The 26,351-nt window shown below is 35.4% G+C and overlaps 1 protein-coding gene across 1 annotated transcript in view; it reads left to right on the top strand.

Moving 5' to 3' along the window:
* Nucleotides 1-26,351, top strand: part of GPR158 (G protein-coupled receptor 158) — a 408,845-nt gene that overhangs the window by 369,817 nt on the left and 12,677 nt on the right. The window contains exons 7-8 of the mRNA XM_077896758.1: nt 9,477-9,715; nt 24,157-24,295. Coding sequence (XP_077752884.1) covers nt 9,477-9,715; nt 24,157-24,295 — 378 coding nt within the window. The remainder of the gene's footprint in view (nt 1-9,476; nt 9,716-24,156; nt 24,296-26,351) is intronic.

Genomic DNA, 26,351 nt, shown 5'->3' with positions numbered 1-26,351 from the left:
CATCACATTTGCTAAAACTCGTAAGCTTTGGTGTGTTGTATTTTCATTTAAATTTATCTCGGATTATTTTCTAATTTCTTATGTGATTTCCTCCTTAACTCATTGGTTGTTTAAGAATGTGCCATTTAATTTCCACATATTTGTTAATTTTTCAGATTTCCTTGTTATTAATTTCTAATGCCAACCTACTGTGGTCAGAGAAGATACTTTGTATGATTTTAATCTTTTTTAATTTATTATGACTTTTTGGCCTGATTTGTGTCTATCCTGAAGAATGTTCTCTGTGCACTTGAGAAGAATGTATAATCTGCTATTGTTGGTGGAGTGTTCTCTATATGTCTGTTAGATCTAGGTGACTCATGATGTTCTTAAAGCCCTTAATTGTATTATTGCCTGTCTAGATAGTTGATCCATTTTTAAAATCAGGGTGTTGAAGTCTCCAACCATTATTGTAGAACTAACTCTGTTTCTCTTCTCAATTTTGTTAATATTTGCTTCATTCATTTTGAGGCTCTGTTTTTTGGTGCATATGTATTTACAAATATCAGTATTTTGATGAATTGACAGTTTTATAATTCCATAATGTCTTTCTTTGTCTCTTTTAACAAATTTTGTCTTAAAGTATTTTTTATCTGATATTAACATATCCATTCCAGCTCTCTTTTGGTCACTATTTGAATGAGATATCTTTTTCCATTATTTTAGTTTAACCTATTTGTTTCTTTGGGTCTAAAATGAATCTCTTGCAGACAACATACAGTTGGATCTCGTTAAAAATCTATCCTGCCATCTGTCTTTTGGTTGGAGAACTTAACCAATTTACATTTAATGTAATTGTAAGGAAGGACATACTTCTATGATTTTGACATTTGTTTTTATATATCTTTTATCATTTTTATTCCTCAATTCCTCCATTACTGTCTGCTCTTATGATAAATCAGTGTTTTCTAATCCCCCATTTTTATTCTTTCATTTTTTCCTGTATTGGTTATTTTCTCTTTTTTAAAAGATTTTATTTATTTATTCATGAGAGATACATAGAGAGAGGCAGAGACACAGGCAGAGGGAAAAGCAGGCTCTTTGCGGGGAGCCTCATGCAGGACTCCATTCCAGGACCGAAGGATCACACCTGAGCTTAAGGCAGACGCTCAACCACTGAGCCACTCAGGTGCCCCTATATATTTATTTTCTTAATGATTGCCCTAGTGATTACAATTAACATTCGAAAAATATAATAACCTGGTTTAAATTAATACCAACTTGCTTTTAATAGTACAAAAACCTGGCTATATATCACTCTGCCCTCCCTCTTCTTTTACACTGTTAGTGTCAAAAATATAATCTTGCAACATTGTGTACCCATCAACATAGATTTATACTTATTATTGTCTTTTAAGTTATGTAAGAAAATAAGAGCATAATAAACCAGGAATGCCTGGGTGGCTCAAAGGTTGAGTATCTGCCTTTGGCTCAGGGTCCTGGTCCCCCATGGGGGACCTGCTTCTCCCTCTGCCTATGTCTATGCCTCTTTCTGTGTGTCTCTCATAAATAAATAAAATCTTTTAAAAAATTAAAAAGAACATTACAAACTGAAACTACATTAATACGGACTTTTATATTTATTTCTTTGGTTACCTTTACCAATGTTCTTCATTATTTCACGTGAATTTCAGTCTAGTGTCTTCTATTTCAGCTAAAGGACTTCCTTTAGTATTTCTTTAGAGCCTATCTCCTAGTGATGAACTCTCTCAATTTTATCTGGGAATATCTTAATTTTTCCTTCATTTTTGAAAGACAGTTTTGTCAGACATAGAATACTTTGTTGACAAGATTTTTTTTTTTTTTCATTTTAGTATTTTGAATATGTTAGCCCACAGCCCTCTGGCCTCCATGGTTTCTGATAAAAGAGTAGATTTTAATCTTACTAAGAATCCCTTGTATGTAATGGGTCTTTTCTCAGATTGCTTTCAATATTTTCTCTTCATGTTAGCTTTCAACAGTTTGATTATAATGTATCTGAAGGGTGAGTCTCTTTGAGTTCATCCTACTTTGATTACTTGAGCTTCTTGAATATGTAGATTTAAGTCCGTAATTAAATTTGAGAGATTTCAGTCATTATCTCTTCAAATGTTCCTTTTGGCTTTTTTCTCTTGTCTTTCTGGAACTCCCAGTTTATAAATATTGATATTCTTAATAGTGTGTCACAGGTCTCTTAGGCTATGTTCATTACTCTTCATTTTATTTTCATTTCTGCTCCTCACACTGTATAATCTCAATTGACCTATATTCGAATATACTAACTCTTTATTCTACATGGTCAAATCTTCAGTTAAATCCTTTTAGTGAATTTTTCATTTCAGTTATTGTACTTTTTAACTCCAGAATTTCTATTTGTTTCCTTTTTATAATTTCTATCCACTTATTGATATTTTTTATTTAGTGAAATATCATTCTTTCTTTAGTTCTTTGTGCATGATTTTCTTTAGCTTTTTGACCATATGTAATACAGTTGAAGTCATTGTCTAGTAAGTACAATGCCTGGGGGATCCCTGGGTGGCTCAGCGATTTAGCACTTGCCTTTGGCCCCGGGGTGTGATCCTGGAGTCCCAGGATGGAGTACCACATCAGGCTCCCTGCATGGAGCCTGCTTCTCCCTCTGCCTGTGTCTCTGCCTCTCTCTCTCTGTGTCTCTCGTGAATAAATAAATAAAATCTTAAAAAAAAATAAAGTACAATGCCTGGGTTTCCTCAGAAACAGTTTCCATATTCTTTTTTTTCATATGGACCACACACTCATTTCTTTGCATTTTTTTTTGAAAACTGGACTTTTTGAATATTATAATATAATCTGGAATCAAATTCTTCATCCCCCCCTAGCATTTATTTTTGTTCCTTGTTGTGGTTGCTGTTGTTTGTTTACTGGCTTTTCTGAACTAATTTTGTAATATCTGTATCTTTTGTTATATATACCAATTGAAGTCTGTTCTGTTGATTTAATAATGAGCTAATGATTTAACAGAGATTTCCTTACAGCCTTGAACAAATAAAACTTTTTAAAATTTCTTATTTTTTGCACATGACTTTGTGTGTATATGTATATGTTGGCACATGCTTTCAACACTCAGGCACTTTACAACTTTGCCTTAGACTTTATTTCCTCTTGTGCAGAGCCTTAGGTCAGCAAGATATGAAAATTTAAGGCCTTATATATATTCTGAGCATTTTTCAGCTTTCTAGATGCCTGGGAATAAAGAGAAGCTTTTCAAAGCCTATTTTGCCCAGCAGATCTCATTCCCCAGCCTTTCTTCCTTTTTTATTTAGTCTGTTGTTTGTCTTAACCATGATCCCTTGTCCCAGGTGGCATCAAGCAATCCATTTTCCTTTAAATATCTTAGTCAAATGACCCTCAGGTTACTACCTCAGCCATGGGAGGGTTCCCACAGGAGAAATAAAGCAGGCCCTTTGAAATGCAAATGAAAGGTACAATGAGATATCACAACACATCTTCAGAATGGCTAAAATTAAAAACACAGGAAACAATTGTTGGCAAGGATGTGAGGTAAAAGGAACAATCTTGCAAACTGGTACAGCCACCATAGTAAATAGAATGGAGGCTCCTCAAAAAGTTGAAAATAGAACTACCCTATGATCTAGTAATCACACTATTGGGTACTTACCCAAAAAAATACAAAAACACAAATTCAAAGGGATACACACACCCCTATATTTATTGCAGCATTACTTACAATAGACAAATTATGAAAGCAATCCAATGTTCATCAATAAATGACTAGATACAGAAGATGTGGTATTATATGTAATGGAATATTATTTGGCCATAAAAAGAATAAAATCTTATCATTTGCAATTATATAGATGGAGCTAGAGAGCATAATGCTAAGCAAAATAAATGAATCAGAGACAAAAATAACATGATTTCACTCATATGTGGAATTTAAGAAACAAAATAAATGACTAAAGGAAAAAAGAGAGAGAGAGAAATCAAGAAAAAGACTCGACTCTAGAGAACAAAATGGTCACCAGAGGGGAGATGGGATTAAAGAATACACTTAACATGATGAGCACTGAGTAATGTATAGACTTGTTGAATCACTATATTGTACACCTGAAACTAATATAACACTGCACGTTAACTGTACTGGAATTAAAAATAAAGGCAGGCCCTTTGAACTAGTCTTCCAGGGAGCCTCCAGAAAGGTCAAAATGAACAACCACAATTTTTTTAAGAATAAAGCCCATTGTGTTCGCGTATTCCCCTGTCCTGGGAATGCAGTCTGTTATCTCTAAGTTCACTACTGAACTGGGTAATGGGAGATCGGACACTGGATAGAACAGTGTTTTAAAATGTTAGAAAACTCTTTTACTCAGATTCAGCTCTTCTTTTGGTTAAGCATCCCCCTGGTTGCTATAAGCTTTTGATTCTCTTCCAGGATTCCAAAAAAATTGATTCTAATAGTTTTTGCCACCTTATTCATTGTTTTTATGGATGGATGGAGTTGCAGGGTTCTTTATGCCTCTACTTTTGCTAATACCATTTCCCAAAACCATTATATTTTAATTGCCTTTTCATTTATGTTTACTAAATTATGATGAGGCTGAGACCAGGTAGATACCGCGTTTGCATTTCTAATAAGTTTACAGATGATGTAGATGATGATGGTTTGGAACCACTGGCCTAAAGCAAGCAATATCTATAAACTGAGCCATGAAAGAATAAGTAGGAATTAGCTAAATTAGGGGTAGTATTGTGGGGGGAAGAGCAGTGAGGAAAGCTGAAGGCAAAGGTTCAGACAGAGGAGACTTGGATGTAGTGCACAGGGACCTGCAAGTCTGTAGGAAAAGGAGAGTGATGAGAGATGAGGCTGCCAAGGCAGGAAGAAGCGATATTCAAAGGCATTCAGAGGCCTTTGACCATACTAAAGAGCTAGGTTTTGGGTGGAGAGCCACTGAAGGACTATAAAAAGGGAGCAACATGATCAGAAGTGATCATTGTGGCTTCAGTGTAGGGTGTGGACTGAAGGTGGGCAAGACCAATAAGTAGACTGTAATTAGCTACTGTAGGAGCAGGTTGATGACCAGGAGCTATAGAGTAGCAATGAAGATGGAGAAAAAAAAAAGATTTGAAAGATATTTAAGAGGTAGAAATTAAATTCTTGAACACTCATTTCATGTCTGGAATGTAGGCGAGGGAAAAAAATAAAGTTTATTGGTAGGTTTCTGCTTTGATCCATTAAGTGTAATAGTCACGGGAGCAAGGAAGGCTAGAGGAAGGAGGAATGGAGAGAGGGATGATTTAATCTGGGGACCTGTTGAGGTCTAGTGAGTCACTGAGTAGAGGGATTTTGAGCTCAGGAGAGACATCTAAACTAAGGCACAGATTTGGGACTTGCCAATACATAGATAACTGAAACAGAGAAATAGACGGAATTCCCTGGGTACAACAGGTACAGCAAGAAATAGATCTAGATGGCTACATTTAGGAGATTGTTGAGAAACACCGCCACTTAAGGGCAAACCTGGGGAAGAGGAGTCTGTGTTAGAGACTACAAAGTTGCTAACAGAGAAACGGGAAGAAAATCAGGAGAACATGACAGAATGGAAGCCAGTGCTTTAGCCATGCTGAAAGCTGGAAAGAGATCAAGTAAAATAAGGAGTAACAATATCAATTAGATATTTGAAGAAGGTAATTAATAACCTAAGTATAACTCCTGACAGTAAAGTTTCATGAATTCAAACCAGAAATATATAGGAAGTGAAAAAGTAGAAGCAGATAATATAGTGACAGCCAGTTCGTGTGTTGCCCTTTTCATTGTTTCAACATGATTTGTATGACTTTATCTGCTATTAATAATGAGAACAGAATGTATTTTTAAATATACTTTTTTATGTTAAATTCTGGGAATTTCTTGCTGTCTTCTTGTATATATTACTGCTTTCCTTCAGAAATAGTGAAATTTTCTGAACAGATAGGTAGACTGAAGATTTATCTTTGAAATAACAGTAGAAAAAGTAATTAAGAATTTTAATGATTGTATTTTTTTCCTACAGTTGTATTTCATATAAATGCATATCTAAGGATTTTGTTTTCAGAAGTTGGTTTCCAGGGAATGAACCCATATAAACTAACAAGAGCTTGTTTTTTAAATATATGGTAGAATTTTCTCATTTTATTTTAAGGCAATGCTAGAAAAATTCAACTTATTCCATTTTACCAAAACCAATATCCTGAAATGCTTAGGCAGAGGTACAGAATCGCTTTAGTATATTTCCCAGAATTCAAAAACCAGTAAAATCACTAACACAAGACTCATGACAGCTTTTGCTTTGGTTTTTCATCCCTGGAAATGAGATTATGGGACCTGTGATGATCTTGAATTCTCAGACCATGCAGTAAATACCCAAAGGGTCACCTGGAAAACATGAAAATTTATGATAATTTAGAATTGGGATTTATTGACTAAAAGATTATCCAACTGGGATCATACAGATTTCTTCTGAAAATGCAATGTGTATTTCCTGCTCTGTATTTTGTTATGTGATTTCCTTCAGCTGGAATATCTCCTTATATCTTTTCCACTTTCCTCAATTTCTATTGGTATCCATCAAAGTCCAGGTCAAATACCACCTATTTTATTAGATTACTACACTGACTATGTACATAAAACATAGAACATATGCTATTCCTTTTTTATTTAGTCTGTTGTTTGTCTTAACCATGATCCCTTGTCCCAGGTGGCATCAAGCAGTTATTTGCATATTTATTTCTAGTTAGACTGTAAACTTCTAGGACTATATCTTATTCTTCCATGTTGCCCCGCATAATGCCCAGCATATGATTATCACTATATAAATATTTGCTCGTTATACTTATATTTCAGTTATTTATATATGATTGTCACTATATAAAAAGTCATTCATTATGCTTATGTATTCAGTGTCTAGAACTAAAGAATTCTCCTTTTTCTGCCTAGCCAAAATATAGAAGACCATAAAAATGGGCCAGATTTCCTCTTTTGAGTTCCTAGTCATTCAAAATTTAGAATTCATTCAGGTATACCCAGAGACAATTATGTGTACATAGTGGCTGCAAGTTTCTCCTGCAGAAAATAAAATTGACACTGGCAAAAAATAATAATAATGATAATAACGACAATTTTTTAAATGTCTCTTATTTCTAAGAGTTCTCTGAATTTTTTGATCTGCTAATTATAATAGGCTTCTTATAGGGTTAATCATTGACCAATAAGTTGATTAACTTGTTTAAAGCAAAAAAGCATTAAAGAAGTGTATAAGAGGCTGTGACTTAAAACACACAAATAATCATTTACCAACTTTTTAAAAGATTTATTTATTTCAGGGAGAGGGGGAGGGAGAGAGAACATGAGTAAGGTCAGGGGCCAAAGGAAAGGAAGAGAAATTCTCACACTGACTCTGAACTGAGCACAGAGACCCACACGAGGTTCAATCCCAGAACTCTGACATCATGACGTGAATCAAAATCAGGAGTCAGATGCTTAACTGACTGAGTCACCCACGTGCTCCTCACTTACCAATACTTTTGAGGAAAAACTTCTTTGACTATGGGTCAGGTATTTGGAGTGCATTATTCTCTTTCTAACATAAATTACTATAATCATTATTTACTGTTCAGTGTTGGTTCTTTAGATAAAAGTGTAAATCTAAATATTTTTAAAGTAATCTGAGTATAGACTTTCTAGATTCTTGTTTATTGACCACTCCAATAAACTAAAATTTCCTCATTTTCCCCTCAGTTAAAAGCCTATTTAATGACTTGCCGACATGGAGTCTTTCCAAAGCATTCGAGATAGATTATTTTATTTTATTTTATTTTATTTTATTTTATTTTATTTTGTTTTATTTTTATTGGAGTTCAATTTGCCAACATATAGCATATCACCCAGTGCTCATCCTGTCAAGTGCCCCCCTCAGTGCCCATCACCCAGTCACCCCAAACCCTCGCCCACCTCCCTTTCCACTACCACTTGTTTGTTTCCCAGAGTTAGGAGTCTCTCTTGTTCTTTCTCCCTCACTGATATTTCCACTCATTTTCTCTCCTTATTTTATACAAATAAGTCTTTTTTTTACATCATGAGTAATTATTTTATTCGTAATTTAGTTAAATTATATAAGGTGATAACAATGGGCACGATTTGGGGACAAATACAGCTGATTTCTTAACAAGTAGCAATTCCCCTGGTTGGAGCAAAAGCGTTTGAGGCACACTAGACAGAGCTAGCAAGTTAGCTGCCAGTACTAGCATTTACATGGCATGGGCAGTACTCAATATGTTTTACCTAGGGAATGGAGAATAGCCGTTAATCTGGTGAACTAGTAAAATGGTACTAGAGTAAAAAGAGCTACTATCCTCTTATTTTATACTAATATCTTTCTGACATTGTTCCACAGAAAAGTTAAGTGTAGGTATTTTATTCAGAATTAAATAACTTCACCCTTTGTGTTAGCTGAAGGACAATGGAGTTAAAGGTATAGGGAAGAAGGATAAATAAAAGTCTGCTGTAAAATAACTTTCTTTGTTGGATGTATTGTGTTGATTCAGGAAGAGCTACCAAAGGTCTATAGAGAGAAAAAAAAAAGTATAATACATCTAGGCTATTTCAAGTATGCATGTTTCATTTCCAATTTCATCCCGATCTTCTTCCTTAATATAGTGATCTTAATTCAGTTACCCTAGTATTTAAATACCTCTCTCATTGTTTTCATTTTTATTTCATTATTTTTTTTGGTAATGTGATAAAATAATTACAAAGGGAAATCAATTTGTATAATTTTCACGGGATGCCTGGGTGGCTCAGCCTTCGACCCAGACTGTGATCCTGGAGTCTGGGGATCGAGTCCCACATCAGGCTCCCTGCATGGAGCCTGCTTCTCCCTCTGCCTATGTCTCTGCCTTTGTCTCTCTTCTCTCTGTGTATCTCATGAATAAATAAATAAAATCTTTAAAAAAAATAATTTTCAGAAAATGCCTTTCATGTTATTCTATTGTAAAAAATTAACTGGTTCAGGGAAGTTTTTGGCTTAGTATAATAGTGTGAAATCTAGCTACTTATTTTCAAGACTAGTTTTGATCCCTTGGAAATCTTGTTTGAGCCAGTTTGCCTCTGGATCCTTTTTTTTTAAGATCTTGAGTATGTTCCCTAAAATATTAAGACACACTCAAAATAATTTCATCCTGTACAAATCTGTTGACTCACTGCCATCTAAAGTAGAATATCTGTTTTGCTATTGGAAGATAAAAACTAGAATGAAATTAAGTGAAAATAAAAGCAATACTGTTTCTAGGTTTTTTTTTTTCATGTTAAAACTCTGCATAAGTAGGTTTTTGGTGGGCTTAAACTTCACCTAGAAGAATCAAATAATATGGAGTTTTTCTGAGTGCTAAGTTTGCCTTCACATTTTGATGTTTTGCTTTTCCAGGGTTTTGAAGGTGTTTCTTTCACGAACAGCCCAGCGGATTCCATATATGACTGGTGGACGTGTCATGAGGATGCTGGCAGTAATGCTCCTGGTAGTATTTTGGTTTCTTGTTGGCTGGACTTCGTCTGTTTGCCAGAATTTGGAGAGGCAGATTTCACTTATTGGCCAAGGGCAAACATCTGATCACCTCATCTTCAATATGTGCCTCATTGAGCGCTGGGATTACATGACAGCAGTTGGTATGTGGTCACTTATTTTGTGCGTTGTCTGGTCCTATTTCCTAAAATAGACTTCTTTAGAAGCCTTACCATACCCTTTTACAAAACTGAAAGGGATTTCACCTAATATGGTTTGGGTAAAACAATATCATGAAAAGGACAATGACATGTGAAATGCAGACTTTTTCTGAGTTTCCATTCTTTTTCAAAGGTATGTAGCTTTGTTGAGAAAATGTGGTCAAGTAAATTAGGAAGGAGAAATGCAGCAAATAAAAACAACTACTTCTTACAAAGAAAATTTCTGTTTTCCACCTTATCAGTGTATTCCCATTGTATTAACAATAGCTGTTTTCTTGATTTATTTCTTTAATTGGGAGGGGAAAAAAGGGAAACATACTAGTATTTTTTATATAGTTTAGGTCCTGTGATATTTCAGACTAGGGATGCAGGGCACATTTTGAGTAGAGATCTTCCCTGCAAAAATTTTAATTAATCTATGGCTCTTCTAAAGATAATTTATTAGGACTTCTCTGGAGGTCCAGTATTCCACAAAAATGAAGCCATGCTCCTTGGGGTTGGTGAGAGACTGTTCCATGCCTGAGAAACTGGAGAACTTGGAAGAACCACATGACATCTTAGGCCAGAAGCATAGGTTTTTCTGGCACCTTGATTTTTTGAAAAATGAGGAGGAGAAATCAATAGAAATTTTTCTGTTGTTAACATTAGGCTAGCTTAAGCCAAGCCTCTAAAGATACAAAAAATAATGAAAACAAATTTTTATTATTTTGTTGTCATTCCCCTCAGCAAACCACAGGACAAATCTTATTTTTATTTGGCAGTGAGTCTAATTCCTATTTTCTGCCCCCCCCATATTTGGCAATTTGTTGGTTGAATATTCACATTTAGTGTTTTGCTAGAAGTTAATAACAGATATATTTAGTTTACAATTTAAATGTAATGATATTTTTCCTGGGCAAGATATTTCAGGAATTTTATAGGCCTGATATCCATAATAATGAAGCAATTGTGAGTATATAAAAAGAATGGTTATAATGATAATTTGTAAAGCCAACCTTCATTATTTTGATCAATATCAAAAACATACCAGAAATTATCAATAGATATGTATCAGTAGATATCAATATTGAAGATAAAACTTAGAAGTTATCTGATTCTGACTTAAGTATAGATATAAATAAATTGTATAGGTATAAAATTTCTACTCAATAGAAACCTCTAAAGTTGTTTTACATTCTTCAATCCAAGTTAACCAAACTAGGAAAAATCATTTTCCCACATTACTGTGAAGAAAAGCCCACTATATTTCTTTTCTGTTTTATAATACTCAAAATACATGCTTCATCATGGGTAGGGAATAAACAAGCAGAAACCATGGCCTATTTACCTAGCATTATCTGTATTTTGTATACCTTGGTTTTGAGATATATTGAAGGCCTTTTAAAATGTTCTTTTACATTCTGAAGAAAATGACATTTATGGTCTCCTGTCTCTATGTAGAAATAAATAGGAAAATATAGCTGACAGTAACCTGCAATTTATTCATTAAAAACTTTATATATAAGTAAAAGTTTCATACAGTAAACAAGACCCACTGAGTAAATTTCTTTAATGCTATGTTGAACACTTTGCAGGAGACATAAAATGTATGAAATTTCTGTTCCTCTTATCAAGTAGCTTACCATTGGTTTATATAAATAAATGGGAATTGTTAAAAGTTATTTTAAAAAAACAAAATTATGTGGTAAAGACTCTTGGTACAATAGTTCAATAAAGGAAGACAACAGTTTGGACCAGAACCCAGGAATCTTTAAAGGGAAGTTCTTTGAGCCATGGATAACACAGGTTATTGTAAAGTGGTACAGAAAACATTCCCTTTGATAGGAATAGTGGTAGAGGTGGATGGAAATTATATTTCCTTAGAAGGAAATGTCCATCTAAGAAAGATTATGTTGGAATACATTGTGATTAATTCTGGATAGTTAGGTTTATTGTGGGTCTTGAAAACCTGTTAAGGAATTTGGAGAACCAGAAATGTGATATGATAAATCAGTAAAGTCAATATAGATTGCCTTTAGGAGAGAGAGAGGGAAGGAGGGAGAGAGAAAGAGAGAATAGACCGACCAATTAAATTCATGGGTTTAGGAGGGAGAATCATTAGAAGGGAGAAAGAGCAGTGGTTCTCAAAAGTGGTCCCAGAATCGATGGCAGCAGCACACCTGGCAACTTGTTAGAAATGTGCATTCAGGGGCCCACCTACAGACTTTATAGGTCAGACACTGGAATCGTGGGGCCCCACAGTTTGTGTTTAACAAGCCCTCTAGGTAATTCTGATGCTACTCTAAAGTGTAGAACTACTGACTTGAAGGAAATAATCAGATGAACTTACTAGAATATATATCACTTATCCTAACTTTGCTCTGGGCATTCCATGATACTCTGTTTCCCTGATCAATCACTAGAATATTCTTCACAATGATTATTTCAAGTCTTGTATTGCCTCCCCTTTTACACCTCCAAACTAACTAATATTCTTTTTTTCTCTTAAAAAAGTAAGATAGCAATCAGACATCAGTTGTCTTCCAATTCTTGTCAACATATCTGTAAATCTTCCTATATTCCTTCCCATTCTTATCCACCCCCCATGACCTAAACTAACTCTTGTGCCATGCTCATTCAACATTAACCCCCTTATCTCCAGTGACCTGTCTCACTTTCTATGACTTTCCTGTCATCTGAAACTCCCCTACCTCCCAAATCTCTCATTAAAGAATTCCATTCTGACCACAACTTTCTGTCTTATGTTATTTGTTTAACTACTTTGGCTGCAATAGCTCTTTATATTCATGGGCTATTTTTATTGTGTTTTACTGCCATTAAATTCTGCTTTCCTCCAAAGATACAGCTTACCAGGTAGCAAATTTTTCTACTAGCAAAGATGAAAACACATGAAAAAAGTAGGCATTCTTTAAATATAGTAATTCTGGATAATACCAGAGAAGGGGATGCACAGAGAGCAGGGAGGACTATGAGCTCACCTTCCTGGAGAGCCTGAGGTAGGTGGTATAAGAGAGAATAGCTTGAGATCCAGAGCTTGGGAGGGCTACAGAATGCAGTTCCTTGGACACTAAGCAGGTCTCAGTTACAGTAAGAAGAGAGAGAGAAGCTAAGAGAAGAGATTGTTATGGTGGGAAGATCTAGGTCATGGCTCTAGGACTGAGTTAAAAGTAGTAAAACTTGAGAGGCAGGCATTAAAATAATACTCCCACAGGTGTTAAATGATAATATTAGGGTCTCAGAAAATAAAAGACAAGTGACAGGGTGCAGAGACTCAAGAGGCGAGAAAAAGTTGAAAGGTGGTGATGGTGGCGGTGGTTTTGTTAGCTCCAGGCTCTGTTTCCATCCTATAAACTACTAGAACACCTTCGTTTCAACACTTTTCCTGCAGTGACACATTTCTCTAAAGAAAAGTCGAGACACATGGTTTAACAAATAGGAACAAATATTTGAAATTAGGACTCTCTTAAAAGAATCAGAGACATGTGGTTGCTATGATTTTTTTTCACACTACCCTACAGCAATTCCATTTATTTATCTTTCACATATCTTACATTTTTCTTTCTAGTGCGTGTAGCACTAGATATTCTGTATTTAACCTCTCTTAATTTAATGTTTTCTAATGTGCGGCAGATGCTTCTTTTCAGTTCTCTTTATATATTTCTATAAGTAGCATGTTTGCCCTTAGATTTTTTTATACTCAGACTGTTATTCAAGAATAAATTCTTGTATCTTCAGTCAGCCAAGAAGAAACCTGTACTAAAAGCTAAATTATTCCATTTCCTAAGTGGAAATGTTTCTATATAGGGGACAGGCTGCAGAGAAGCAATAGATAGGTTTTACCTTGAGGCTGTGAAAATCATTGTCAGGAAGCTCTGTACACTTAGATTAGGTCAGGAGTCAATTTAGAAAAAAAAAGAGAAAGTGGTGGTTAATACATTTATAAACATGCATTCTGGATTAGCTTTACCTATCAAAAAAGGATCTATTTTTTAAAAATACAAATTAAAGAGTCACTTGAAAGAGTGCAATACTTGTCTTCCCACTGAAGTAGAACTCTATTTAGAAATGTGGGTCATAAGTGTAAAGAATGGGTCTATTCTGTTTTTGCTCACTGTGCAGGGCACCTCCAAAACTGCTCAGACAGGTGATTTGCCTGCCACAAATGTTTCAGACCAGGTTTAGAAACTGCTTGGAAAAATCTCCAAACCTCTATGAGACTCAGTTTCTACTTTGAGGAAATATGTGAAAACATAGAAAGGGAGAAAAGATGACTTTCAGAATCCCATTGTTATTTAAATATGTTTATAATTTTCAATTATCATGTTTGCCCTGTATAAAAAATTGTGAGGTCACCTTTAAATGGAAAACAAATAAAGGTGTAAACATTGCAACTATAAAAGACAGATGAACAGGCAATGTGAAAAGTGTTTTATAGGCCCAATAGTTTGGGAGTTTTTTAATGATTTTTTAAAATCTGGTGAGAAATGAACTTCAAATTGTGGACGTTTCAGAATATTTCTGGATCAGACTAAATTCCTATAAAGACTTAAAGTGCTATACTGCTTTGAAAATCATCTATTAGAAAGATAATACTGTAGTACTTATACTATTCATTTATCACGTAGCTCAGCACTTTGAATTTTTCTGAGTATGTTTAAATATATTATCTGCCATTCATATTCTTCTATCTCCTCATCCCTCCTTTCTCTCCCAACCTGGTAGTTCTAACACTCCTCAACACCATTACTTAGCTTGTTCTCAGTATATCCCTGACACCTAACAAAGTATCTGTCAGCTCTTGATAAATATTTGCTGAAAGAATAAAGGATGAGCTCAGCTCCCTTTATCTTATAATATTTTCTATGGTCAGAATTACACCAGTTGACGAAACATTTAAAGCTAAAATTCTAGGGGTTACACAATTGTCCCCACATTCATTTTAATGGTAAAGTGTATGTTCAGATTTTGAGAGGTATTTTTGAGCAAGTTACAGAAACTAAATTGGCAATCCTTAGCCTTTTTATGAATTCTATCCCTGACTTGTCCAATAGTCAAAATAAGTGAATGGCATAAAGCTGGCTAGCAAATCAGAATTATAATTTTCAAAATATCACATGATGCATTTATAAATATTGAACTGGAATGAAACTGATACGCTCTTGATTATTGTATTATTTGACCATCCTTTTGGAGCTATGTAAAGGATAAGGGGGTTGAGACTAGAAACATTCTTCTGAATAAGGGGAGAAAGCAAATAAACATGCTTGGGAGTAGGAATCTCCAATTTTTTTCTAAATCTATTTACCCTATTTAGTAAGTTGGTAATCAGTTGTGCATGTTCAGGATTTTGCACAATAGCAATAAAATTTTTCATGGCTAAAAGTTAAGACTCTTACCCTAGGGGTTTCCTAATTTATTGGTAAAAACTGACAATTGAGTAGAATTAACTTCTTATACCTGAATTACCTTCATAATGTCATCGCTAGGATAAGGAAGACTACATCTTTTACACCTGGATTTAGTGCTTGTGGGTAGAGTCCTCCAGTATGGGGCTTCCAGGTTTGGAATACATAAATTTAATAAAGGTGGTGATACAATGCTTAGTTAGTTGGTTAGCAGTCAGTTTCTAACTACACATTCACAGCATAAACTGAAGATGGGGAAACAGTAGGATGACTAAGATAAGTTGGAATAAGTGAGCAGATTCTTACCTTATCTATAAGAAACAATAAGGTAGCAAAAGGATGACTAATAGATAGATCATAATGTCAAGGATATGTGGAACTTCTATTCCACGGCTAAATCAGACTTTAGTTCAGACTTAGGCAAGCACATTTCTGTTTGGTTACTTCTAGGTAATGATAATCTAATGTGATTTAAAAGGGACATAATTGGGCAGCCTGGGTGGCTCAGAGGTTTAAGTGCCTGCCTTTGGCCCAGGGCATGATCCTGGAGTCCTAGGATCGAGTCCCATGTCGGGCTCCCTGCATGGAGCCTGTCTCTCCCTCTGCCTGTGTCTCTGCCTCTGTGTGTGTGTGTGTGTGTGTGTGTGTGTGTGTGTGTGTCTCCCATGAATAGATAAATAAAATCTTTAAAATTAGGGGGTCGGGGACATAATTGAGACTAAGGCTAGTTTGCTGCCTTCCTTAACTGAGCACAAGAATATACACAAAAAGTTCTATCCATCTTTCTATTTACCTTCTCTTATTCTACATATCTTTCTATATCGCTGTTGTGGCCTAATTCTCAATCACACTGACGTGATTTAATGACTATTCCTTGACAAGGACTCTTATAAATCAAGATCTTTGCCCATGTCTTCATAGTTGTGAAAAGTCCACCAGTATATGAAGTATCTTATGGTTTTGGAAACTTCTTAGAGCTTGACATCCCTTGCTATATATTTTATTCACCAACTTTGAAAGAAAGACATAGAGAAAAATCTAGCAAACAGGTATTATAAGCTTGGGTTCCATTCCATTTGGGAATTTTTTTAATATTTGGTTGTTTAAGATAATACCAATATGGATTCCCCCACTGTTCTAAAGTTCTAATTCATTTCCATGAATTTCACATGGGATGTTTTCGCTGTAGAAAATGTAATCTTTGGGATGCCTGGGTAGCTCAGTGGTTGAGCATTTGCCTTGGCCTCAGAGTGTGATCCCAGAGTTCCAGGATCAAGTCCCACATTGGGCTCCCTGCAGGGAGCCTGCTTCTCCCCCTGCCTATGTCTCTGCCTCTCTCTCTGTGTCTCTCATGAATAAATAAATAAAATCTTAAAAAAAAATAAAATGTGGGATCCCTGGGTGGCGCAGCGGTTTGGTGCCTGCCTTTGGCCCAGGGCGCGATCCTGGAGACCCGGGATCGAGTCCCATGTCGGGCTCCCGGTGCATGGAGCCTGCTTCTCCCTCTGCCTATGTCTCTGCCTCTCTCTCTCTGATGTGACTATCATAAAAAATAAATAAAGCAGAAAAAAAAAAAGATAAGGGATAAACAAACTATCCAGAGGTTTGCAATAGATGAAAATTTGGCCCATGGGCAATAGTCTAAAAAAAAAAAAAAAAAAATGTAATCTTTGCTATCCTCTTCTTCATTGGCATGCTCTTCTTTGCTCTCTTCCTTCCTGGTATAGTACTTTAAACACACAAGACAATATGTTCAGTAATTTAATTAGTCATATGCCGATGTTTAGAAGAGACCAAGACCACAGTAACTGTCTTCCTGAGTTAGATAGGAAAATTCTAAAATAGCAGTTGTTTCTAAGGATTTAAATGCTTAATTACTGTAGAAGATTAGGCTATCGTATGACAGGTGAAATGTGATATAAGCACCATTTAATGAGCGTAGGGGAAAGTAGATTAGACTTCCTCTTCATCTGACTTAGATTAATGCTCATGATGTAGCTTCATTTACATACATCTTCTTTTATTCCAAGGTACTATATGTCTTTTTTTCTAAGATTTTATTTATTTATTCATGAGAGACACAGAGAGAGAGAGAGAGGCAGAGACACAGGCAGAGGGAGAAGCAGGCTCCATGCAGGGAACCTGACCTGGGACTGGATCTCAGGACTCCAGGATCACACCCTGGGCTGAAGGCGGAGCTAAACTGCTGAGCCACCAGGGCTGCCCTGTACTACTGTATGTCTTAATCCACACTGTATCACTTATTACTACTTTTAAAAAGTACTTTTAATGTCAGTCAAAGGATAAAAGCCTAACCATGTAGATGGTTTATTTGCCTTGGTTTGTTTGGGCTTACATTTCTAGAAACTCACACATACTTTTGGAAGGTCTTGCTTGAGTGTTTTTAGAAAGAGTGAAGTGGGCTTATTTTCTTGTGTACTTATATACCACCTCTTCAGAAAAATATTTTGTGTCTTTGAGGAGTATTTATGATGCTACAGGGCTGAAAGGACAAATTATTTTGTATCTTAATTTTTATCCTTACAGTGCCACTTTTCTTTTCAGAAGTTAAAGATTTTGTGATAGGGCTGGTAATTATCTTGCAACAGCTCCCAAAGGACATAGAGCAAGAATAACTAGGGTATCCATGGTGGTCATGGTTTCTTCTAAGGAGTTTCAGCTCCACAGTGGAACCCTGGCATTTTAAAGGGAGGCAGCAACATTAAGAAGGAAAACAAAAAAGCCTATGTTTTGTTGCTTGAAGAGAAATGGCCTATAGATTAACTCAGTTGTCAAGAAAATTTTGGCAGATCTTTTCCTTGAATGAAAAGGACTATCATAGCTTAAATAACAAGCTGCTGATCCATATGGACTGCAAGTTTCAGTATGTTCTCACAGCTCCACCCATTCCAATTCCTGCAGTAATCACAGAGAGCCTGGTGCTACCATTTCCTCTGAGATTAGATTACATTACATAGGAGTAGGAAAGTGTGTGGATTTTCAGTTTCAACTCACTGAGACCCACTCCCCAAGGTAGTCAACACTCTGGGATAAATTAAATAAGAAAGAGACCATTTGGCCAAGAAAATGGTAGAAAATTTGTAAAGACCATGTGAATCTCCCACTCAGTAGTCAAGCAATGTCCTCCTGAGCCAAGCCTAATTCAGCAAAATTGTCTCAAGGATTCTACAAAGTAGAAATTGAACAAGGAAGTAAAATTTTTTTAGCTTCCAAAAGAGAAAATGACACTGTAAGTATACAATTAATAATAAAATGTCATTTTATTCTCTTCTTGCCCTTTAACACGAGTAACTACATCTCAAAGAAGTAAAATAATTTTCCACAAGGGTAGAATATAAACAAGCAAATATAAACCCCTATAATCGTCATAAAACCACTCAAGCTAGCCCTTCAAAAAGTATGTGTAAATCTAGTGAGATAGCCCAAGCAAAGGCAAAAAAATTGTCAATGCTGTGAGTCTTTAAAAAAGATACAATTTAAAATATATTTTTAAATGGTAACAAATAATCCCAATTCCACATCCCTCTTTAAAGGACACACAGGCAAAAGACAGGAAGAGGAAAACAAAATGATATTCTAGAAGACAGAATTTAGAACTTGCTGCCCTGACATTGACCTTGTGCCCTGAGAGGTCCCCAATCTTATTCTGTCTTTGTGACTCTTCTTATATTCATGATCTTTAATGTGTGTCCATAACCTATGAAGTATCTGAATTTCACTAAATTAATGTTGCCCCATATCAAACTTTAAAAATCTTAAGTGTCCATACCAGAAACAGAGGGAAAAAAATATACCTTCCCTAACTTTCCCTCTCAAGATGCAATGGAGATTGTGAAAAACTTGACCCAAGTTCTAGAAATGTGTGAAAGGAAGCAATTAAGAAAAGCCAACATGCAAGTGTGTGACCATTCACAGCAGTAGGAAAGAGAATAGAATCATCAAGTCACTATATGACCTACACAGTATCTCAGACACAGGCTTAAAATTAGGGCATTCAGAATTTTGCCACAGCCTACGATAAAGCCTTCATACATGTAGATAATGTACAAACTGCATTAAGCACAGTGCCTGGCACATTCAACAGATGTTAGCTACAAAGTCAGATTGAGAGGACAAAAAGTCATTCCAAATGGAATAATAATTAGCATATGAATTACTTAGAATACAAACAATTACTGCTTGGAAAAATACTTGTTTTCTTCAATAGAATTTAAAAAATATTTCCTTGGGTTTTCTCTATGCCTGTTAGTAATAGAGCAAAAGAAACCCTCAGGCAGAAGATGTAATTCAGAAAACACTGGTCAGGAACTAAGGAGCCTATGCTCCAGGCTCTGCTCTGCTGTGAACAGAGAGGGCAACAGAGGTACAACAAGATCCTCCACAGGCATATTCTGTACCCCAACACTGCCCATCCCTTGGCTCCTATGCTTCCAGAGAGCTGAGGAAGGAACAGTCATTCTTGCCTCCACTGTCCTACTTGTGAAACATACTACAACATCCACCCTCTACTCCATCATTCTCTATCCCAAAGCTGAACAAATTGACTTTAGGCAAGCACAATCACTGCAATTCACCAACCACCCACTGTTGGCAGCCACATACACACTCAAAAAAGTACGCCCCCAGACCACGTGGTCTAATAAAGTCATTTCTAGTTTTAAATTTTATCAAAAGTATCATTCTCATTGTTGTAAGTATTGTTACTCTCATAACTGTCCTTATTTTAACCAAAGAAAAGGCAGCCAAGCCTCCAGAATATCAAGGCTCCCATATGCCAGTTGAACCAGATAGCACTGGAACTTGAGCTACTCTCAAGCATCATTGAAGTTGTTTGATTTAGGGGCGTCTGGGTGGCTCAGTGGTTGAGCATCTCTGCCTTTGGCTCAGGTCGTGATCCCAGGGTCCTGGGATCGAGTCCCACATCAGGCTCCCACAGGAAGCCTGCTTCTCCCTCTGCCTAAGTCTCTGCCTCTCTTTCTGTGTCTCTCATGAATAAATAAATAAATAAATAATCTTTTAAAAAAGCTGTTTGATTTAATACTTCATGATAACTTCTGTACCACCTACCATGTTATTAGCATGAAAACAGGAAACATTGAAGTGGGAGACTTAGAGAAAGATAGAGGAGGACATTAAAATAAATACTTGGACATTAAAAGAAATTAACCCTAAATTCTTCATCTGTATATTTATTTGTGCCACATATTTTTAAAAGGGCTAAGAAGCACAAAATGTTATTTATTAAGAAAAAAATGCCTTTGCAACATGGCAAACCAGGGTACCACAGCTTGAGAGACATTTGTACTTTGTTTTTCTCTCAGCCCTTGTGGCTGTTTTAAGATCACAAAGCTGAGACATCTTCAGTGTCCAAAAGCTGGTACTAATTCTTACTTCTTTGCTTGACCCAGCCCTTTGGAAAGATAATGTGAAATCACTTTCATTATGGCCTATTAATCTTTAAAAGGCTATGGTAGTTAACTTTCAAAGTGTTATCCCTTATAGATTAAAAGTAAAATACCTGTTTTCTGAAAGCCCTATTTGGATCTTTAACTATAAATGCAATTCCCTTTTTTACTATACTCATGCCTCCCATCAAAACCATTTAACAGCAGAAATTATTTTCTAAAGCAGAAGCACAACACATATTTCAACTCCCACGTAATAACACTGCAAAATTTGGTAACATCTGCATATTTTCTTTCCTAATTGCGATGTTAGTTTGAAGTTAATTATATGAAATTGATTTTTTTCCCAAGCACAACTTTCATATATCACATTTAGTTTAATTGGTACTTTGAATAATAAATTGTTTTTCAGCTAGAGCATATTGTTTGATATTGCTAATGAAATGATTTTAATGTTAAGCTTAGCTATTAGGAGGAATCTTCTCTCATCGCGTATTTTTAAATATGCTTCTACATTGTAGCATCCCAATTAACCTAGCTATTTTCCTTTTTTTTTTCAATCTTCAGGATAACATTATATAAAAACACTACAAAAAGTGGCAGGAAATAATGTATTTAAAAGGATATAGTGTTAATTACATGTGAATCCTTCAGTTTCAACATATTTTTGCATTCTCTATTCTTAAGAGCCAAGCACATTACCAAACACATAGTGGCCCATTAGTAAACAGTGGTTGTGACTGCTAGTAATAATGCCAATATGACCGTTAGATCATGTCTAGACCCTGCAGTATTCGATGGAGTGGCAAGGTTAACAGAAAGTCTACATCTCTAATAACCTGAAACTGGTATCACTTACATTCTTTCAAACTAACAAATATTTATGGAATCTTATCTATGTATGCTCAGTACTGTTGCTATCTAAGTGGGCAAAGGCAGAAAAAATAATTGAAAGACTCAATTCCTTGTTGAATCATTGTATTGTCTACCTGAAATGAATATAACACTTGACTGTTAATTATATACTTGAATTAAAAAGTAAGTAAATAAATAATACTGACTTCTTGCCATGAAGGTCTTAACTACTTGGGGCTAAGGAATGGAGTGATTGACAAGACTCCACAAATGATTTTCTCTCAATTATATGTTGTGTGGCATTACTCTCTGCATTGTGTAATATCAATAATTAAAAACCATAAGAGATTAGAGGAAGTAAAATGCATTGCAAAGTTAAATCGATTTAGGTGTCCCTGCAATGGAGGTGGGACTTGAATTAGACATGGAAAAACTGCGAAAGATTTAAAAATGTGAGTGAGAGATTTCTTGTGTGAGCAACAGCATAAACAAAGACTCAAGAGTAAAAAGAATCTTTGAAGTGTTCAGAGGATGAGCCTGGCTGGGTCAGCTCAGAGTTTGTGCTGGGAAGCATTGGAAGATCATGTTGGATATACAACATGAAGTCATAGGGGTCAAGGAGTGCCAGGACCAAGCATTTGTAAAGTAATTTCTGAAGAAATTACTGAAGATTTCTGAATGAAGATGCATGCAGTACTTCACAAAAGCCTGACCCGAGGGTCAGCAACTCAAGTAAGAAGTCAGGGGCTAAGAAACATACACAAGCACAAAAGAATACGGCCAAAAAAAGTGGGCAGCTAACATGAAGCCTGGGTGACAAGAAAGTCCTAAAAATGAGGACTCGTCTACTAAGGCATGAATCTCTTATAGTCTTCCTTTTGGGGCAGGAATTATTTCCAGGGTCCTAGGTGAATATAAGTGAATCTTATAATGGAAATGTGAATCAGCTAACCCAAATGGAATACCAGGGATTTGGACAAATCCTGATGTGAGCAAAGTGGAGATTCAGTAAATGAAGAATGAATGAACCCAGAGTAAAGCCAGATTTAGATGGGACAGTTGAAAAATAATTGTAACAAATAAGGAGTGACCTTAAAGGTGCTTAAAGGATAGTCATTGTGGGTGTGGAGAGGAATGATCCATATGAAAAACAGCTTTAAGTAGAAAGGTACCAATGAAAGGTGGCTCTGAGATTTCAAACCTGGGTAAACAGGCAATAGTTGTACCATGAACAGAAATACAAGAATTAGGAAGGAAAGTTCTACAGGAAGACCTCAGCATTTCCTGATCCAGTAGAACTCAACTGGAAAGAACATTTATAGCACATGGCCAGTGGCCAACATACTGAATAATTGGGACCGAATAAATCTCATGGAGGTCTTATGAGTGTGGCTTATTTTTTATTTGGCTTCTAACCACATCAGGGTTTTAGAGTAACTCTTGAAAAATGTGTTTACTTATGGGATTTTCAATAATTAGGGCACTACCTGTTGTTTAAATACTGACAGAAATATATTGAAATATTGGCAGGTAAACATCTTGGTATATGGGAATGGAAGTCAGTGTTTCAGTAGATAAGTAAGTAGGTTACCTTGAAGTGATGCATTTGATAAAAGGTTTTCTCCAAATTAAAGCTTTCTTCTTTTTTATTATTTAGATATTATCTTCTTTAGATGCTGTCATCCAATGAACACACTGTCACTAAGATAAAATGAGTTGTAGCAATTATTGATCAGAATGAGTTAAAATAGCAATGTTCAGTCTGACAAAAATGGGGGGATAAATTGAGATGTTTAACAATAAGAGCCCTTTAATGTGTGTTTTTATTTATTACTTTATTTATCTAATATCTACTGTCAGAAACTTTGTTAAGTGCTTTATATCCATTATTTGATTTCAGTAGCAAATAATCTCATGAAATACATACTTTTGCTATTTTCATTTTCCAGATAAGAAAACTGTCCAGAGAGGTTAAGTTACCTCAGATTATGCAAAATTAATTAGAGATAGAGCCAGGATTTCTAGTCAGGTCTAGTGTGATTCTGAAGCCCTTTATCCTTAAGTGCTATCCTATGCTTGTCTCTTCTGGCTTGAGCCTGCAAACAAGGTGATTATGAATTTTACTAAGCCTTCAGCACTCCACCCACAAAAGATATGATTTCTGTCATGTGTGAAGAAATAATGGTTCATTTATAAAATATGCCACTGAATGTTTAACAACCTATTTTCTCACATTTCTGGTGATGGATATCTTTATATTGTAGAACCAGATTCAGTGTAGTAAGAGCTTAAATTTCTAGAAGCTGCATATAAACACATTGCTTTTGTTGCTTTGCTGACTTCATTATGACCCAGATGCTCTGTGAATATCTGAAACTTAGGTTGGGGATGTGGAAAATTATTTTACAGTTGTTTTAGGAAAAAGCCAGGTATTAGCAAAAGAAAAATCTGAGACAGCAACCACTCTTTATATATATATATATATATATATATTCTATTACACTGAATAAAATCTCTTAAAATAAATATGTCATATGTTTTCATATGTGAATGACATTTTGTATGCACCTATTTCTAACTAAACTAATGTTTCTATAATAGACACAAAATGCATGCTAAAGAACTTAAAATTAACATTTTTATTCACCTATAAAACTAATGGAAAATTGTTTTTCTTTTTCTTTTGTCCTTCTCACAGCTGAATTTTTATTCCTCTTGTGGGGTGTTTATCTCTGCTATGCAGTGCGGACCGTCCCATCAGCATTTCATGAGCCACGATATATGGCTGTTGCAGTTCACAATGAGCTCATTATCTCTGCTATATTCCATACAATTAGGCAAGTGCTCTGTAGAGCTAGAAAATAACTGTTTTATTTTTCTGATGTGTTGCAGTTTAATTTAAATAGCAAAATTGGATAAAATACATAATGGAAAGATTTAGGAAGGATAGTGTTTTTGTGTTTTTAAGTTGATTTCTTTGTCACAGAAATGACAAATGAATATAGTTTTTTTTTTTCAAAGATTGATTTACTTAGAAAGAGAGTGTGTGCACAAGATGGGGAGGTAAGGAGCAAAAGGAGAAGGAAAGAGAAACCCAAGCAGACTCAGCGCTGAGCATGGAGCCCAACATGCGGCTTGATCTCACAACCCTGAGATCATGGCCTGAGCTGAAACCAGGAGTCAGACACCTAAGTGACTGTGCTACTCAGGCATTCCTATAGTTTTTTGTTTTGTTTTGTTTTGTTTTGTTTTGTTTTAAAGTGCTATTCTTAGCTTCTTCTGATGTTTCGTTAATCACCTTTATTTATTTGAAAATTAACTCAATGTATTACATTAAACCATTTATGGGAATGGCATTGAATACTATTATGACATATAGTCTGTTCTGAAGATATAAAGCAACACATTCTTACATTATAAAGTAGATGTAGATAAATTATCTATGTTTTCATTCATGTTAATATGCTAGTTTATACTTTTAAAATCTTCATAGTCAACTTATGTGTATTAATTCTGCTAAATTCAAAACTAAAAATCCACTCCAACCAGATGACTAGATTTTTGTGTGCAGTAAAGTTTTATCACTGTCACATTTTAACACTGACTTTCTATTGTAAGGATGTACAGCCTGGCCCTCCATTTTTTGATAGCCCATATATTCCTGTAGTTAGTAAGTACAAAGGAAGAAGAAAGTAGCTTATGATAAGTGAACAAAATGAAATGTGTATGACTTACCTTCTGAGAATTTACATCTATTGAAATCTGAAAATGAAGTGAAAACCTGTAAGAACAAAAAAAGGAATCCTATAATTTGAAAAGCAACAAAAAGATGTTATTCTGTTACTTGACATATATGAAAAGTTAGGACATACTTAAGAATGTAATCAGACATTTTCAATATTTGTCTTTTCCCTCAGTAGAAAAACAGAGATTAATAATAGTGGGAGTCAGAGTGCGAAGGTGTGGATCTATGGAAGTTTTAGAAGATATTTATATTTCTCACTTTAGTCAATAATTACAATTATATCTTGCCCTTGTAGGAATAGATGATGCCAGAGAGCAGTTGAACCTTAGGCATACCTACACTTTTTTTAACTTTTAAGTAAGGAAAGAAGTATTTTATGATTTGACAACTCTGGAAATTCCATCAAAGGGCCAGGAATCAAAAGAATTTGCCTCATTGCTTTGTCTTGCCCCCTCTCAATAGAGAGAGAAAAGAAAAAAAGAGGAAGGAAAGATGAGAAGTAAAATATGTTATAAATACGCAAAAAGAAGACTCTCAATTCTACTCAGACTAGAGCCAAAGAATGTGAGAGGGGATGCCCTCGGTCCTCAAGGTAGTAAGCAACAGAGAATACTCTGTCACAGACGGAGCTCCACAGACTTTACAATTCTCCCAAATCACCTCCCAAGGAGAGTTGCATTTTTGTTGTTTCCCGAATATCAAACACATATGTTTCAAAATATAACAAACATGCTTCTCTAGAACCACTTATAAGTGAAATGCTGTATTAACAAACCAATTAAAAAGTTACAAGCTTGCCAGAAAACTTATTACAGATAAGTTTAAATGTCTTCTGTTGTCAGAATGTGACCATGTCATGGAGAGGGTTTCCTACTTTTGCCCTACAATCAGCTGCTATATTTCTTAGAACCAAATTAATTGCCCAAGAAATTAAATCATTCAAAGTATTTATCTAAATTGATCTTTATCCTCTTCTACTTTAAGATTTACTCTGTTCCATTTTTATCATTAAGTATGTTTGTTCAGGTGTCCGTGGGTGGTTGGGCAGTTGGGCAGCTGCCTTTGCCTCAGGTTGTGATCCCAGGACTTGGGATTGAGTCCTTGCATCAGGCTCCTGTGAAGAGCCTGCTTCTCCGTCTGCCTGTGTC

Source organism: Canis aureus, chromosome 5, assembly GCF_053574225.1.
Source record: "Canis aureus isolate CA01 chromosome 5, VMU_Caureus_v.1.0, whole genome shotgun sequence".
In the NCBI taxonomy this organism is placed as follows: domain Eukaryota; kingdom Metazoa; phylum Chordata; class Mammalia; order Carnivora; family Canidae; genus Canis; species Canis aureus.
This window is presented reverse-complemented; position numbering and strand designations above follow the sequence as displayed.